General features: G+C 48.4%; 1 protein-coding gene across 1 annotated transcript in view; it reads right to left on the bottom strand.

Moving 5' to 3' along the window:
- SETX (senataxin) overlaps positions 1-6,629 on the bottom strand; it is a 41,126-nt gene extending 34,497 nt beyond the window's left edge. Inside the window, exons 1-2 of the mRNA XM_083160919.1 lie at positions 6,361-6,629; positions 2,773-2,956 (exon numbers count right to left, since the gene is read on the bottom strand). Coding sequence (XP_083017045.1) covers positions 2,773-2,952 — 180 coding nt within the window. The 5' untranslated portion in view covers positions 2,953-2,956; positions 6,361-6,629. The remainder of the gene's footprint in view (positions 1-2,772; positions 2,957-6,360) is intronic.
- Positions 6,630-18,924: the final 12,295 nt, after the last annotated feature.

Below are 18,924 nucleotides of genomic sequence, written 5' to 3' on the forward strand. Positions count from 1 at the left end.
ATTGTTCATAATCTGCCATAGTTTTAAGTTGTTGTTGTTTTTTTTGTAAAAACACAAATAAAAGTGTCTAGTCTGGTTAAAATATTGTTTTCCAATTACTGGGTTGTTAATGTAGATTTCTGCCAACCAGGTTTTGTGATGTCTGCAAAACTGTATAACCGGAACCAACTTCGAAAGTAACTATAGAAAAATAATCTTGGATATCTTTATTAAAAAACAAATGATACACAGACAAAAAAAAAAATGTATCAACTTCTGCCGCCAACCACTGTTGAGGAAATCACATATGAAAACACTCACTGGGGAACAGAACTTCCAGGTCATGGGACCAGTAATGATCACGTGACCGGGAACCCTTATCCCTTACATTTGTCTCTTATTATAAATATCAGCTTGTGATCTATTGATATGATGACATTATATGCAGGTTTAACTTAATGCACACCGGTATGTTTAATACTATTGTTATGGCTACTTAGGCTGATGTCGGGATGGCCAAAATCATCAATGGTTTATGGCTGATGTCAAATACTTTTGCCATCGATTAAGGAGAACGAGATGGTTTCCCTCCTTCGAGGGTTAGGGTGGTTTTCAAGGTGCCGGGACACGGAGTATAGCCCCCCCTCACATTCTGATGAGCACAAGGGCCAGTTAAAGAAAATGGATGACCATCAATAATTTTACTGATCGATGATCATCCATCACATAGTTTGTTACTGTCAATGGCTGGTTGCAGTATTGCCATCGATGGCGACTGCACCGATGGCCATCCCTAGGCTGATGTAAATCTACACATCTGTGTGTGATTGATTAATTCAGAGGGGTATATATATATATATATATATATATATATATATATATATATATATATATATATATAATGATGCGATGCAATGTCCGGCACTCCTGTGTCGCAAGTAACGGTGCCCGGGTGCCTTCCTCTTCTGGGGCAAGCCCATACACACAACGTCGGTAAATGATAGGCGTCACTCCGGGGCTTGGTGTCAACCAAATTTTATGTGAAAAAGCGGTGTCACGGTCAACGCCGTTTCAGATAAACCGTCATCAGGACCATACCTGATTTTTCACATAAAATTTGGTTGACACCAAGCCCCGGAGTGACGCCTATCATTTACCGACGTTGTATATATATATATATATATATATATATATATATATATATATATATATATATATATATATATATATATATATATATATATACATATACACATATACACACATGAGTCCCTACAGACTTCCCATCATCCAGCTCCTGACGAAGATGTGGATCTGCCATACTAAAATGCTTTTCATCTCTGACACACCAATACTAGTCCCGGACCCGCCGCGCCATAACCAAGGAGGAACCAATTCCAACCATCTCTACGAGGAATACATCTATTGGGTAATATCCTCCTGCCGGGAATTTTACCAGAATACAGTATATTACATTGGATTCTCTAACTATCAAGGAGCTGCGTACTCTGTCATGTAATTGTATATGGGGACATACATGTATAGATTTTATGGTACTTATGTATTATCTGGGCTCCCATGTTAAATGCACCCCATTTTTTCATACCCCTACTATCCAACTACGCATGGAGTTGATTTTATATAGTGTGGCGAGCGCAGCGAGCCACCGTGCCCGAAGCGTGGCGAGCGCAGCGAGCCCCGCGAGGGGACGCGGTCTCATAAGAAAAACGGGAGCCCAGATATTACATAAGTACCGATTTTATTGATTAGAGTATTTAACCATTGTGTCTTAAAATAAGCTGGTATTTGTGACTCACCCAGCCGTATATTGCAGTTCTGCTCATCTCTTTCTTGCTTTGCACAATTATAGGGGCCTAACACACCTCTTTTTGAACAGCTGCACATTGTGTCCTCCTTGCTATTCTTTCCATAGAGGAATGATATTAGCAAGTTTTGGGCAGGGTGGGACGTTTATTACCCAGCACTTTACTATTTTTCATTATATTGGTCTGTTATCTTTTAATGTGAATGCGCATCAACCTGGCATTTCTGCATGTGTGAAAAGAAACCGCATGAGACTTAAGGTGCATTCATGCTGAGCGATTTTCCCTGTCCAGCGCTAGGCTGAAAATCGCTTAGTGCGTATACATGGGGTGATTTTCCCCCACCCAGCGATTTTCACCACTATGAATGGATTTCTATAGCAGGACGCTGTGGAAAGCCGTCAGCCTGCTGGTAAGGATTCAGTATGAAATCCCGGCGGTCGGGATCCCGGCGTATAAAATCCCGATGCCGGAATCCCGACAAGGGGGGGGGGGGACGGACGTGGATCGCCCCCCCTTGTGGGCTTGCTGCGCTCGCCACGCAGCGGGTCCGGTGCCTCGCTACCGGCGGGCACGCTAATTTATTCTCCCTCCAGGGGTGGTTATCGGCGATGATGTGGGAGTGCGCATCAGCGGTCACCGCCTGGCCATACACAATGAAAGCAGCTTGAACAACAAAACTAAGATGCTTTCAGCTGAAAGTTGCCCAGTGTCCTTAAGTCCTGGGTCTGCAACCCTGCTACGGACCATGGTCATCAGAGACTTGGGAGCTTGCAGGCTTGTTAGACCCCGCCAGGGGCACATGTCTGAAAGCAGCATAAGACTTGTATAAATATAGTGGGGAAATGTATATAGTCTACTCTTTATTAGACAAAACTCAAATGAAAGCATGAATGTTGTTGACTAGAGATTCAGCCCAATAGCAGCAGCATTGTTTTCTCCAATTTCCATTTATATGGCTCAGGATTACCTTGTGCAGCTGTGGGGCCTCATCTCGTACCCGGTGGTACTCCACCACACACTCCATACAGTAGGAGAGATCCTCATCGGCATGAATAAGCTCATCGCTGTGTAACTCCTTTGCGGCATAGCTCCTCAGCAGTTCTGTGGTGACAGAACCACCGGGAGTGCACCAGCGGCACGTGCTCATTCTCCTGTTTGCAGAAGACAACAAAAGCAGTGAAAGAATTGTAAATGGGCTGCGATAGCTCAGCTTAATTCAACCCATATTGACAATATCAAAATCCTGAGCTGAAGCAACGGGACAGTAATATAAAAAACACATCTGTAAGGGCGTGGGCCACACACAGTGGCGCAGTGGGTCCCGTTCAGCGAGACCTGCTGCACTGCAAGGAGCTTGCTCACAGGCTGCTATGCAGCAGCTCAGGCATTAGCGGCAGGGCTGCAGCCGCCGGGTCATACCACAGCATGCTGCGGTAGGACAGGACAGCGGGACGATGCCACACTGTATTTCACTTGAAATCTGGTTGGCAGTGGCCAGATCCTGTCCTGCAAGATACAGCCACACACAGCCTCCTTGCGGCCAAGCTGGTCTAGTTGAATGGGACCCACTTGGCTGCCATGTTTTCCTTGTGTACTGATTTCCTGAGTAACAATTATGTTCACATCATAAAAGGTACAGCACTGGTCGCTACAGCTAGATACACTATATGGACAAAAGTATTTGGCCACACCAGATTCAGAAGTTTCAATCCGACTCTTGGCCGCGGGTGCATAAAATCAAGCTCCTAGCCATGCAGTTTCCATTTTTGCAATAAGACGGATCATGAAATTTCATCCCTGCTCCCTTTCCCCAGGTCAACAGTAAGTAATATTATTAGAAAGTAGAATCGCGCTAGAACAACCGCCATGAAGCAAAGGACCACTATAAATTGACCGATAAGGCGCATTGTACGTGATTTCATTGCGGAAGAGTTTCAAAATTTCACTGGCATTAATGTAAGCACAACTTTTGGTTTCTGTGGCTGAGCAGCTGCTTGCAAGCATCACATCAAGTCCAATGCCAACAGTCAGATGGAGTAGTATAAAGCACAGTGACACTGGACTGTGGAAACGTGTTCTGTGGGATGACGAATCGCTTCACTGAATAGCAGTCAGGTGGGCAAGGCTGGGTTTGGGAGGTGCCGGGTAAATGTTACCTACCTGACTGTATTATGTCAATTATGAAGTTTGATGAAGAAGGAATAATGGTATGGGGCTGTTTTTCAGGGTTTTGCCTAGGCTCCTTGTCTACGTTTTGAATTCTATACTTCCAGCTTTGTTGAAACAGTTTGGGGAAGATCCTTTATATTACAATATGACTGTGCAAAAAGTAAGGATGGTTTCATGGGTTGGGTGTGGGAGAACTTGACCGGCCCACACAGAACGCCGACCTCAACCGCATTGAGCATTTTCAATGACCTGGAACGGAGATTGTGACCTGGAACGGAGATTGTGAGCCAGGTCTTCTCGTCAAGCATCAGTGACTCCATATTAAAGTATATCTATTTGAGTACAATTTAATTACAGTCCTTGTTGTGTAATGGTCAGGCATCCGAATACTATCGTCCATATAGTGTAGCTCTCAATCAAATTGGGAATTCCGAGGTGGTTTAAGAATGAAATAACGTAGCGACATAATGGCATATCCATAGACTGGCACACTTCCTGCACTGCAGCGGTGTAGTCATTGTGGCAACTGCAGCGGACAGACAGGACAATATTGTCGCCAGGTGTGGGAGGTATCCATCCTGGACTTTCTGGGCCAGCATAAATAACTAAACTACCTCAGAGCACTAGCCACTTAGATATCTATTGGGGAAAAACAGCATGTGGGGGGGGGGGGGGGGGAGTGGAGCGCGACAGCATGTGTGGGGGGGGCGGAGCGCGACAGCATGTGTGGGGGGGGGGGGAGCGGAGCGCGACAGCATGTGTGGGAGGGGGAGCGCGACAGAATGTGTGGGAGGGGGAGCTCAGCGCGACAGCATGTGTGGGAGGGGGAGCGGAGCGCGACAGCATGTGTGGGGGGGGGGGAGCGGAGCGCGACAGCATGTGTGGGAGGGGGAGCGCGACAGAATGTGTGGGAGGGGGAGCGGAGCGCGACAGCATGTGTGGGAGGGGGAGCGGAGCGCGACAGCATGTGTGGGGGGCGAGCGGAGCGCGACAGCATGTGTGGGGGGGGGGCGGAGCGCGACAGCATGTGTGGGGGGGGAGCGGAGCGCGACAGCATGTGTGGGGGGGGAGCGGAGCGCGACAGCATGTGTGGGGGGGGAGCGGAGCGCGACAGCATGTGTGGGGGGGGAGCGGAGCGCGACAGCATGTGTGGGGGGGGAGCGGAGCGCGACAGCATGTGGGGGGGGAGCGGAGCGCGACAGCATGTGGGGGGGGAGCGGAGCGCGACAGCATGTGGGGGGGGGAGCGGAGCGCGACAGCATGTGGGGGGGGAGCGGAGCGCGACAGCATGTGGGGGGGAGCGGAGCGCGACAGCATGTGGGGGGGGAGCGGAGCGCGACAGCATGTGGGGGGGGAGCGCGACAGCATGTGTGGGAGGGGGAGCGGAGCGCGACAGCATGTGTGGGAGGGGGAGCGGAGCGCGACAGCATGTGTGGGGGGGAGCGGAGCGCGACAGCATGTGTGGGGGGGGAGCGGAGCGCGACAGCATGTGTGGGGGGGAGCGGAGCGCGACAGCATGTGTGGGGGGGAGCGGAGCGCAACCGCATGTGTGGGGGGGAGTGGAGCGCGACAGCCTGTGTGGGGGGGAGCGGAGCGCGACAGCCTGTGTGGGGGGGAAGCGGAGCGCGACAGCATGTGTGGGGGGGAGCGGAGCGCGACAGCATGTGTGGGGGGGAGCGGAGCGCGACAGCATGTGTGGGGGGGAGCGGAGCGCGACAGCATGTGTGGGGGGGGAGCGGAGCGCGACAGCATGTGTGGGGGGAGCGGAGCGCGACAGCATGTGTGGGGGGGAAGCGGAGCGCGACAGCATGTGTGGGGGGGGGAGCGGAGCGCGACAGCATGTGTAGGGGGGAGCGGAGCGCGACAGCATGTGTGTGGGGGGGAGCGGAGCGCGGCAGCAAGTGGGGGGGAGCGGAGCGCGGCAGCATGTGGGGGGGAGCGGAGTGCGGCGGCATGTGGGGGGAGCGCGGAAGCATGTGGGGGGGAGCGGAGCGCGACACTATGTGGGGGGGGGAGCGGAGCGCTACACTATGTGGGGGGGGAGCGGAGCGCGGCAGCATGTGGGAACGGAGCGTGACACCATGCCCCAAGTGTGGAAAGCCCACAAGGGTACACATTGTAAAGTTCTGAAGAAGTTTAATGGTGTTCTGCAGCAGTTCAGTCATGCTACCCTAGGGGTCAGTGTCCTGAGCTTGGACAGATAGACCTCATGGAGTCTGTAATAGCAGCCACAAGAGAACACCCTGCTGCTCCCTCACGGTACCCGAGCCCGTTACAGTAGTGGGGCCCGTTATCCAAGCCCACAGCCCCCCCCCCCCCCCCTGCCCATGACAGAAATGGCGCCTCCTGTCACACTCCTCCTCGCACACACTGGCATCCCCCTCACCTCTCCTCAGCCTCCTCTCCCCCCCGGTGTGTCAGCCCTCCGCTTCCATGGCAGGAGCCCGGCTGTTACACACCGCGATACCGCCCTCCTCACAGGGTCCGGCGCCGCTCTTATAGCCGAGGTCCCGCGCTTTGCCCACACTCCGGAGACACTGACTGCTGCTGCTCTCCGGCCCGGCCGGACCTCTCCGCGCACACCCCGGAAGTGACGCAGCCGCCCCAAACGCAGCAATGTTTACAGTCCGTGTAATCTGTGGAGGTTTCGTTTTCCGGCCGGGCCGGCCCCTTCCTGTAATAATGTGTGTGTGTACTCTCACTCGCAGGTTCCTTCTCTGTGACCACACACACACACACACACACACACACACACGTCTTATGCAGTTCCTGGTGCTACCCATACACTCTAGAACCCTAGGGCCCTTATTCTGATTCACTTGCAAAGGCAAATTTCTTCTCAAAATGGACAAAACCATGCTGTACTGCAGGTGGGGCAGATGTAACGTGCAGGGAGAGTTAGATTTGGGGGAGTTATTCATATTTGCCTACTTTTGAAAACTAGTTTCAGGGAGATTATAGTTGGTAATAGAATTTTGCAAAGCCCCCACATTGAGGGGGCGTGTCATACTCCACCCAAAGGGCGTGGCTATTTCCATATATGGAGAGATTGTGAAAACATATTGTGAACGTGGCACCTAGATTTAAGCGGGGGTGTGAGCTGCTACATCTGAGAGGAATTTTGTAAAATGACTTATATCCAAATGTAGATGAGCCCCAAAGCAGTTAGTAAAAGTTACTATACTTGGTAACGGGCTGGGAAATGGTGCTGATGATTCAATGTAACTGTAGCTCTCATTCCTTTTTTCCCCAAAAGTGTAATGTGGGCTAGGTGAAATGAGGGAGATTGCTAGACTAATGAGGGAGAGAGGGAGATTGCTGCTATGTCAGGGAGTCGCCTGCAAAATGCAGGAGGGGAGGTAATTATGGAGTTATTATGTTTCTGTGCAGGGTAAATACTGACTGCTTTATATTTACACTGCAATATAGATCTCACTCAGGGTTGCCTACCCTCCTGGAATGGCCGGGAGGGTCCCGGAAATTGGGTCCCCCTCCCGGCCCCCCGGAAAGAAGGGCAAAGCCGCCCGGCTCCCACGAAACCCCCCTCGGCAGGGGGGTCCGCGGGTCAAATGACGCGAATCGCGCCATTTTAGCCCCGCCCACCGCAGTGCAATGCCTTAAAAATGGCATTGCACGTCGTGGCTAAAACGGCATGATCATTCTGGTCATACCCACAAGCAAGTAGCCACCCGTGTGGCTCCACTCTCTCCCCACCCCTTTTCACACCCCGCAGCCCCGCTCCCCATGAGCTGGCTGCCCTCTCCCGGAAAGGGCAGCCAGAATGTAGGTAAGTATGATCTCACTTTGTAGTAAAACCCCACCCAGATCTAATTCTCTCTGCACATGTTACATCTGGCTGCCACAAGGATTTGTCATATCCCACAGCCATGTCTGGGATCGCATACAATACGTCATATGCAAAAGGACCACATAAAATGTATTGCATGCGACCTCCCTTCTTGTAATGGGTGGCGAGCAACCTGGACTGAAGCGTGGCGAGCAAGGCGAACCTGCAAGGGTATACTTTGTGTGTCCTCTTACCTACATTCATGCTCCCCCTGCTATCCTGGCTCAGATGGTATGTCCCATCAGCCAAAACATTCACCCAATAGTCATACTTGCCTTTCCTCTGGGAATGGCCGGGAGGGTCCCCCAAATTGGGTCCCCCTCCCAGCCCCCCGGGAAGGTGGGTAAGTCTCCCGCATTTTGACCATGGCCCCTGCTCCGTGGTATAAAATGCTGATTTTCGCGGGTCTGCAGGAGGGGGTGGGGCTAAAATGACGCGAATTGCGTCATATCCGCGCCATTTTAGCACCTCCCCATCCACAGACCTGCGAATTAATGCAACTGCTTGTCGTGGGGGCGGGGCTTGGTGACGTCAGCCCTGCCCCCAAAACTTTGCCTCATCCCACCCCCCTTTCACGCCTCTCTGGGCTTCTCCCGGAGAGATTTTAAAAGTCGGCAGGTATGCCCAATAGTTAGGGTGACCAACTCATCCCTTTAATCCGGGACACATATTAATTACACAGGTTCTGTGGCAGGTGAAAGCCAGCCACAGAACCTGTGTAATTAATATGTGTCCCGAATTAAAGGGATGAGTTGGTCACCCTAACTATTGGGCATACCTGCCGACTTTTAAAATCTCTCCGGGAGAATCCCAGAGAGGCGTGAAAGGGGGGTGGGATGAGGGATGAGTTGGTCACCGTACCAATAGTATATATACCCTACCACCTCTGCCATACCTCTGACTCAGAACCCCTCTTCCATCATAATCACTCCTCACCCATAGCAGTCCTCACTTTGGTGCCCTGGGACAGCAGGAGCATTGAACCCCTCCCCCTTATATTTTAAACAGGAAAATTGTGCCCCAAAAGGAGCATGTTCTTGCTGGTAAAGGGTTGTGTGGCCATACAGTAGTACAATTCAAATTGCACAGTAGAGCATCCTTATTCATGTAATGTCACTCAATGATACCCCGTAGTTAGGTTACGTCACACGATAGTGTCCCCTATTGAGGTTACATTACACAATAGTGTCCCTTATTCACGCTACATCGCACGGTAGTGTCCCTTTACTTTATACACATTACTCCTCACAGTATAGCCCTTTCTGCACATTACGCCACCCAGTAGAGAGCACCTTCGACACAGCGATGCCCCTAACAAATATGCTTTTATTTAGTAGATAGTGGTAACAGCGCTCAATTGCAGAGTGATATGTTGCGAAGGGGCAGAAGTTGTTTGGGGGTACACACCGTGCTATAACCAAGGTAATAAATTTGGTGAAAGAAATAGTAATCTCACGCTGAGCACAATGATATAGGACACCCTGTTGAAATATGGTAAAATATTTTATATTTGAAAACAGAAAATATAAAAACAGTATAGGGGGGTACAAAAACTGAAATTGGAATGTAATGGACAAACAAACATATACAATCTTAAAACAGACAATATATCTGAAAAGTATAAAAGGATAGACTTGGTTCCTGACTGGTTTCGTGCTGGCGTCCCAGCTGGAATATATATATATATAGTTAGGGGGAAATGGGAGATGCAATCCACATTGAATAAGCCGCTTGGTGAAATGAGCAGTTAGTAGCTTGAAATAAGCAAGTTTGTTAGTACAGTCAAGAATAAGCCTTGATTAGTAACTGGGCTGACATGCAAATATTTCAATACCAGCAATAGGCAGATGTATGTTTCACTGCTGTGCTTGTGTGTTGGTACAAGTTGAAATTGCAAGTGCAGGGGTTAATTGCTCACCCTTGTTCAGAAGTCCCGATGGAATGCACCTTCATGTGCGGGCAGAGGTGGACTTGCTGTGTGTCACACAGAGCACGGTGCTGGTGGCTGTGCTGACCCATTGGGTGTCCAGGTGTCTGGATGTTTCACACTTGAGGTGTTGCACGTGGATCGCTGGGAATTGGCGTGGGTCGCAGCAGTAGCGGTGGAAGCCGTGATCCGGGTGGAAGTGACGACAGCAATGTGGAGAGCAGTGAGGGCAGGAGTCAGGAACAAGTCAGGCAGGGTCTGGCGGAAGTTTAGCTGCTAAGTTATAAGAGTGGTCTGGGCTCTAAAGAGATTATTATATGGAGGAACTAAAGGCCCCCATACACTATACGATTTGGGCCCGATTTCACCTGATTCAGATGGAGCAGGCCGTGAAATCAGGCCAAATCACATGTGCTGACATCCCTTCCGACGGTTCCGTGTGCATAGGGCTGGAGTCGGGAGGTCGGACGGGCTGCACATAATGGGCCTTATTCTAGTTCACTCTTAGAGGCATATTCCTTCTTAGCTGGACAACACCATGTGAACTGCAGGGGGGGCAGATGTAACAGGTGCAGAGAGAATTAGCTTTGGGTGAGTTATTTTGTTTCTGTGCAGGGTAAATACTGACTGCTTTATGTTTACATTGCAATATAGTTCTCACTTTGAAGAAAAACCCCACCCAAATCTAATTCTATCTGCACATGTTACATCTGCCCCACCTGCAGTGCACATGGTTTTGTCCAGCTAAGAAGGAATTTATCTTAGAGTGAACTAGAATAAGGCCCAATGTTTGGTAAATCTTATGTGCAGCCTGGAGGCGGGCCGGGGCGGTGAACGCAGCGAGGGGGGACCAGAGAGCCTGGTATGTGAAGCTGGGCAGCGGGCGCACGTAGAAGGCGGCGGGAGCAGGGCAGCGTAGGGGTAGCGGGCGGGCAGCCGGCGCACATATTAAAAATAAAACATACAAATGAATGGGCAGCCAGTGATTGGCTAATGTATGGGGGCCTTAAGCGCTCACCTTCTATATGACTCTATCAACAGTAGTATATAATCGTGTATGTGGCACTTGTGATGTCTAAACAAACTATATATAAATGATGAATGGCAACCAATATGTATTACATAGAATTACTTTATTAAAATGACACTAATGCATCCTGAAGAATATTCACAGGAAGATCTAAGCAGTATTACTCTGAGGGGATTCGGTATGGAATCCCGGCGTTCAAAATCCCGACAAGGGGGGGACGTGGATCGACCTCCATTGTGGGCTCGCTGCGCTCGCCACGCAGCGGGCCCGGTGCCTCGCTACGCTCGGCACACTCATTTATTCTCCCTCTATGGGTGTTGTGGACACCCACGGATGGAGAAAGTTTCGGGATTTCGTCGGTCGGGATTCCAGCGTCAGGATTTTGAACGCCGGGATTCCGACCACCGGAAATTAACCGCATCCCCTCTGAGGGACCCTTAAGGGGTATTAGGGTGTCTTTTAGAGACATTAATAATGCCCCATACCAGCAAGAACGTGCGCCAGGTGAGCATGAATAATGGATGCCAGATCCATTCCGTCAAAACAATTTTGGAATGGATCCGACAATCATTGAATATACCCTATGGGCCTTATTCAGATCTGAGCTCAGTACACATTTGTTTGGAAAATGGGCAAAACCATGTGCACTGCAGGTGGGGCAGATGTAACCTGTGCAAAGAAAGTTAAATTTGGGTGGGGTGTGCTGAAATTGAAATCTAAATTGCAGTGTAAAAATAATGCAGCCAGTATTTACCCTGCACAGAAACAAAATAACTCACACAAATGTAACTCTCTTTGCACAGGTTACATCTGCCCCACCTGCAGTGCACATGGTTTTGCCCATTTTCCAAACAAATTTGTACTGAGCTCAGATCTGAATAAGGCCCTATGTGTAAAAGGGGGCGTCAGACTGAACCTGGCAAATGACTCAGCACTCAAAATGCTGGGTAATTGCTGGGTCGTATGTCTGAAAGGGGTATTATAAGGAACACTTTCTACTTAATATTTACAAACCTTGTTAGTAGTAATGGGATTCAGGCTCCTCACCAGTTTGAAAAACTACCTTCGATCATCAGTCAGAGTATTTACTGCAATCAGCAATTCAACCAGAAATGAAGAGACACCACGCTGGATATGGTCAACTCAACAGAAGTTTCGGATCTGAAGAGCGGGGTTGGTCCGCCTTTATTTATACCCAAAAAGCAGACTATAAAAAGATATGATTGGTTACAGATAGCAATAAAAAGACAATGATCAGAACAGTCCATTCATACAACTGTTCTACAAGAACTCAATAAGTCAATTATTCTCCTAAATAAAAAGGAATCTTCTTATTGTATTTCTTATCAAAGGACAGTCTTTAGGACAAGGCCAACATCGGCTGGTCCAGAGGTCTAGTCTGGTTCCTTCTCTCCTTCAGGCATAATAGGGTGTTCTGCCAAGGAATGCCCATTTCTTGGTGTTCCGCCGTGGAATGTTTTAGATGACTTCCTGGTGTCTTTGTCCTCATCTTCAGACTTCTGAATATGCTTCTTGTATTCAAACTGTATTTTAGCTTATAACCATCAGGGCCGTTTCTAGACAATTTAGCTCCCAGGGCGAAGAAATAAAAATGCGCCCCCCCCAATACATAGCATGGTATTATAGTAATTTCGCGCGCCGAAGGCGCGCGCCGAAATAGGGGGTGTGGCTTGATATTAAAAGGGGTGTGGCTTAATGTAAGGCGTGGTCTAGCAGGAAAACAATTACCTTATATCACACTTTTGCAACCTGCAAGACCAGACATTGGTTGCTGCAGGAATTGTTATTGTCCTCCCGCACTTAAGTTGGCTGGCTGAAGGCCACACAATGACCTAGTACGCCTCACAATGACAGGCTACTTAAATCATTATACACTATTTATCTGTGATGCCAATTACACATTACGCCGTACACTGTGATGACGATTACATATTACGCCGCACACCGTGATGACAATTACACATTACACCGCACACCAAGATGCCCATTAGACCACACACTGTGATGGCAATTACACAATACTCCCCACATCGTAATGCCCATTACACATTATGCCCCATGTGCCGCTGCCGCACAACCGATGCTGTTTACTAATATGCCCCCACAGTGCCAGATATGCCCCCACAGCGCCACAAATATATACCCCACAGTGCCACATATATGCCCCCACAGTGCCACACATATGCCCCCACAGTGACACAAATATATGCCCCCACAGTGACACAAATATATGCCCCCACAGTCCCACAAATATATGCCCCCACAGTGCCACACATATGCCCCCAGTGCCACAAATATATGCCCCCACAGTGCCACAGATATATGCCCCCAGTGCCACAGATATATGCCCCCAGTGCCACAGATATATGCCCCCAGTGCCACAGATATATGCCCCCCAGTGCCACAGATATATGCCCCCAGTGCCACAGATATATGCCCCCCAGTGCCACAGATATATGCCCCCCAGTGTCACAAACATATGCCCCCAGTGCCACAAATATATGCCCCCAGTGCCACAGATATATGCCCCCAGTGCCACAGATATATGCCCCCAGTGCCACAGATATATGCCCCCCAGTGCCACAGATATATGCCCCCCAGTGTCACAAACATATGCCCCCAGTGCCACAGATATATGCCCCCAGTGCCACAGATATATGCCCACAGTGCCACAGATATATGCCCCCCAGTGCCACAGATATATGCCCCCCAGTGTCACAAACATATGCCCCCAGTGCCACAGATATATGCCCCCAGTGCCACAGATATATGCCCCCAGTGCCACAGATATATGCCCCCCAGTGCCACAGATATATGCCCCCCAGTGTCACAAACATATGCCCCCAGTAACAAACTTACTTGGAGAGGGGAGGGGAGCGCATCGTGCTTCTCTCCTATCCCGCGCCCGAGCTCCTATTGGCTGACAGCGGCAGCCCAGTGACGTGGGCGAGGGGACGGAGAAACGCACGATGCGTTCCCCTCCCCTCTCCAGCGTGGAGTCGGGCGGCCGGGGAGACAGCGGCAGCGGCTGCGGCTGCGGCTGCGGGCGGGGGGGTTAGACTGCCGGGCGCCCTGGCTGTTTCAGAGGCGGACAAGCCGTGCGGCGCCCCGGGCTGCTGCACGGCTTGTCCGCCTCTAGAAACGGCCCTGATAACCATTTTAAGGATACAGTAACATTAATATATGGGTTCAAATTTAGAATTACTATGGGATTCTTCCCTATACCCTATCAGTAGCTTGAGCTTCTTGTATGTGTGGAACACTTTTCTCTGTAAATCCAACATCTAAGCAGAAGATTTCTTAAAGCAAAAGTAACATATACATGGTAATGGGTATCTAATCAATACTAATGTTTGCTAACTACCTGCTCAACGGGCAGGTCTGAATGAGGCTCACTCTGGCCCTTATTCTGTTTCACTCGCAAAGTCAAATTCCTTCTCAAATGGACAAAACCATGTGCACTGCAGGTGGGGCAGATGTAACTTGTGCAGAGAGAACTAGATGTGGGTGGGGTTTTTCTTCAAAGTGAGATCTATATTGCAGTGTAAAAACAAAGCAGTCAGTATTTACCCTGCACAGAAACAAAATAACTCACCCAAATCTTACTCTCTCTGCACATGTTACATCTGCCCCCCCCCCCTGCAGTGCACATGGTTTTGTCCATAAGAGAAGGAATTTGTATTTGCCAGTGAACCAGAATAAGGGCCTCTGTCCAGCAGACTTACTTATGTTCTTTCTTTTTTACCTAATTATTTATACTCATCAAACAAATATTAGACAGAATTATTATTAATTGATCGCAAGCTAAATGCATCTATTTAGTTCCTAATAAATAAAATTCTTCATGTATTTAATGCATATTTTATAATTTAACCATAAATTATATTTGGATAATTTAAATACTTAAAGACACAAATAGATGTTATAATGTAGTGTATTCCATGAGAAGTAAATTCTTTCTTGTCTGTTTATACCATGATTGCAGTGGGCGCTTCCAGCTGTGGCAAAGAACAACACAGTAACTATTGCTACAGAACAAAATGAAGACGGTGATAAGAAGACAGCGCTGTGTGCTGTGTGATCTAGCATTGCGCAGAACACTCATCTCCCCATGTGTAAGTGGCACCATATTTGCAGATGGCAGCACAGCCTTTCATCTACCGACACCGACAGAACACTCTGGGCCCCGCATCTAACGCCTGTAATATGGAGGAGGTGGGCAATGGGACAGACAGGGGAAGTAGAGAGGCCTGGTCGTTGACCTTGGGCACTGCATCTGCGGTTTGCCAGACAGTAAATCTAATCTGCTGAAAGGCGGCAGCTCCCATAGTACTGTCGATGTGTTACTCCTATAGATAGCGGGAGTAGTCATGACAACGCAGGCATGTCTGGTCCTTGTTTGGAGGCTGGACTTCTCTACGGCAATGGTCAGTGCAGTGCGACATCAGCGCCATGGCATCACAATGCAGGTACCATAGCGACCAGACCAACTGAGGGGGGCAACGGATTTAGTAGCAGCCAGCCAATTATGTTGTTTTTAAATTAATTAGCATATGGATGAAAATACCGACAAGGACAAAATCCCAACAAGGACAAAATCCCGACATTTAAAATACCGACATGGTCAAAATCTCAACATTTAAAATCCTGACAAGGTCAAAATCCCGACATATAGAATGTACAGGTGAAACAGTCTACATGACTTTCGGTCGACAGGTACGAGGTCGACATGGGTTTTTTCACTGTTTTTTTACCCGACATGTGCCGACAGGTGGCCTAGGGCCTAGGTCTATCCACTAGGGCGTGGTGGGAGAATAAAATAGTGTGCCCGAAGCATTGCGAGGCACTGTGCCCAAAGCATTGCGAGGCACTGTGCCCAAAGCATTGCGAGGCACTGTGCCCGAAGCATTGCAAACGAAGCGAGCTATGCGAGGGGCTGCGGTTCACCTCCAACTGTGTCCATGTCGGTCGACATTCGGGTCAAAAAACAGTGAAAAAACCCATGTCGACCTCGCAACCTGTAGACGGAAAGTCATGTAGACTGTTTCACCTGTACATTCTATATGTCGGGATTTTGACCCTGTCGGGATTTCAAATGTCGGGATTTTGTCCTTGTCGGTATTTTGACCGTCAGGATTTCATACCGAATCTAGATAGATAGACAGATAGATAGATAGATAGATAGATAGTAATTAGATAGAGATAGATAGAGAGAGAGAGAGAGAGAGAGAGAGAGAGATAGATAGATAGATAGATAGATAGATAGATAGATAGATAGATAGATAGATAGATAGATAGATAGATGGTAGATAGATAGATAGTAATTAGATATAGATAGATAGTAATTAGATAGAGACAGACAGACAGATAGATAGATAGATAGATAGATAGATAGATAGATAGATAGATAGATAGATAGATAGATAGATAGATCAGAGCAATCCCTCCACCTGCAGCATTGCTGTTTGGGTGCAGCCGCACAGATGTGATTGTCGCTATCATATGTTTTTCAGCAGAATTACTCCAGGCACCAGGGTGACGTTCACCTCTATTGTAGCAGTAAAGATTGTCTGTTTCCACTGTCCCTTGTCAAAGAGAGTGACAGAATAAAAAATGCAGATAGCTATTTATTGAAGATGGGATAACAACCAATCAAAAACTATCTCTTATCTTCTAGAACAGGGATTGGGAACCTTTGGCCCTCCAGCTGTTGTTGAACTACACATCCCAGCATGCCCTGCAACAGTTGAAGCATGGCCACCAGGGCTTAAAGTGGTCCTGGAGAGGTGGTGGAACTCATTTCCCATTCGCATACCCCCCCCCCCTCCCACGCACGCGCGCCCCCAACTGAGATCGGCCCAGTGCCAGGGTTTTCCACACCCCCCTACAAACAACAAATTTGTGCTTTACCTGCCATGCTTTATAAAGGGACAGTAGTCTCACAATAGTGTGCCAATTCCAATTATGCCACATGTAGTGTCCCAGATTCATATTACACCACATAGTAATCACATTATGACACACAGCAGTGTCCCTTATTCAAGTTACGCTACACAGTAGTACTCTTTATACATGTACTGTATGTCTCACATACATGTATAAGGAGAACATATTGTCTTCAGCATACACAAATCCTGCTTCTTTTAGTGGCTTTTCTTCACGTCAGTGACAGGATGACATCACATACGCCTTGACAGAAAAGGAAGTCATTGGGACAGGTTTTCTGTTGGAATTACTATGCAGGACTGTGGTGGAGGGGGAACTAAGTTCCCCCTACCATTAGAGGTGGTGGAACTCAGTTCCACCCAGTTCCCCCCCACTTTAACCCCTGATGGCCACATAGCAAAACTGTAACAATGCATGTTGGGATGTGTGGTTCCACAACAGCTGGAGGGCCGAAGGTTCCCCATCCCTGTTCTAGAAGGTGTTAAATAAATAAGATGTAGAATCTGATTGGTTGCTATGGGCAAAATCCCATCTTCAGCAGAATTCCCTTGTTAGTAAATTTACCCAAAAGTATAGGTTGAGTGAGGACCTTGGACTTGACAATAACTGGGCTGAAGGTGTGAGGAAAAGAGGGGATGGGGGGGCAGGGTGCAACGTTCGAATTGCGCGTACTCAAACTGCAATTGTTTCGCAATCCAGGAGTTTCTGGGTGGACACATGGCATTTTCCGGGAGCGGTTGGAAAACACAGGCGTTCTAAGGCATTTTTAGGGAGGGTCTCTGATGTCAGCGCAGTCCACTGTGTTTTCCCTATTCAGGGATCCAAGCTGAATTAGCCCCATGGATTGGATAAAATGGTTTCACTTGTGCATTTATAGTTAGTGAAGTCCTGAGTGGTGAGGGAGGAGGTGGCAAGTGGTGGAGGAAGGCAGAAAAGAGAGTTGAAGGTAGCGGAGATGATTTGGGGGTTGTTGAACAATGTGTAGATGAATGAACTGAAGCAGGTTACTCAATAAGATAATGCATTGAGTAGAGATAAGGAAGAGGCTGGAGCAGCAGATAGCATTGTGGTGGGGGAGCTGGAAGTGAGAGAAGTTGGTAGATATCACACGGCCCAAATGATGAATTCCATCTGCAAGGACCATAGAAAAGGTTTGCTGTGGACACCGGTTTGTTTGTTCTGGGTATGGGTCATTGGTGTTGGGACCAAAATCACTCACCCACCAAAAGGAAAAGAGCGAAGAAGAAAAAGTCATCGGCAATATGCGGAGGAAATAAAACTTTATTTCTGAAGGCAGGACAAATCATTCGCTGCTTAGCGAGCCAAACTGAATTAGGCTCACTGTTCCCTTTTAGATTACTGGGACGCCAGTTATCTAATGACATTTTTAACATTGTACTTTACATTGACATTGTGTATGTTTATATAAATTGTTTAAGTCTTCTTCTTATAAATACTTCACAATATAACACAAGTCTAGCGTCATATATTGAATAAGTGGACAATAATATAATATTCAGTACTGTGACCACCAATCACTTTACAAGCTGGCTAGCTTATTTCACTGGTTATATATACTTAGTATTTAACGCCAGGAGGTTTGTGTGACCCAGTCACACTCCTGCCCATGATGTGTGATCGGCATGAGAAACCAGGGTCCTGACAGGATGTAGGTCTAGAAGGGGTGGTCCAGTGGTGGAACCGCGTACTGGAGAGGGCATGGCAGATTTGTGGAGGTATGGCCACACCCCCTCAATAAAAAGTTGTATTTAAAATGCAATACCTGGGTAATTAGTATTCCCCTTCTCAGCGCCCTTAGGGAGGAGTCTGGTGGACTAGTAGGCTTTGATGAACAGGGAAGATTTTGCTATGGTCTTATTGGAAGTGGGAGTGAGGTACATAGGTGTGGGGTCTCATAGCAAATGTCTTAGAGGTGGGCATGTGAAGAAGTTACGTGTGGAGAAGGGGATTCATACAGATAACCAGCGTTGGCATCAGAGTATGGCTGGAGAAACATTACAATAAATTTGAAATCCTAATTTGGCTCCTTTCGGAGCTGGATCTGTACCTAAAAGAACAAGTGGGGTGTAGTTCATTAGGCCATCGATGACCTGGTTCCATTATTCTGGAGGCATGGTGTACACTATCTAGGCAGTAGAGAGCTTCTGGAGTCCCTGCC

This window comes from Crinia signifera, chromosome 9 (assembly GCF_055691185.1).
Source record: "Crinia signifera chromosome 9, ASM5569118v1, whole genome shotgun sequence".
Classification (NCBI taxonomy): domain Eukaryota; kingdom Metazoa; phylum Chordata; class Amphibia; order Anura; family Myobatrachidae; genus Crinia; species Crinia signifera.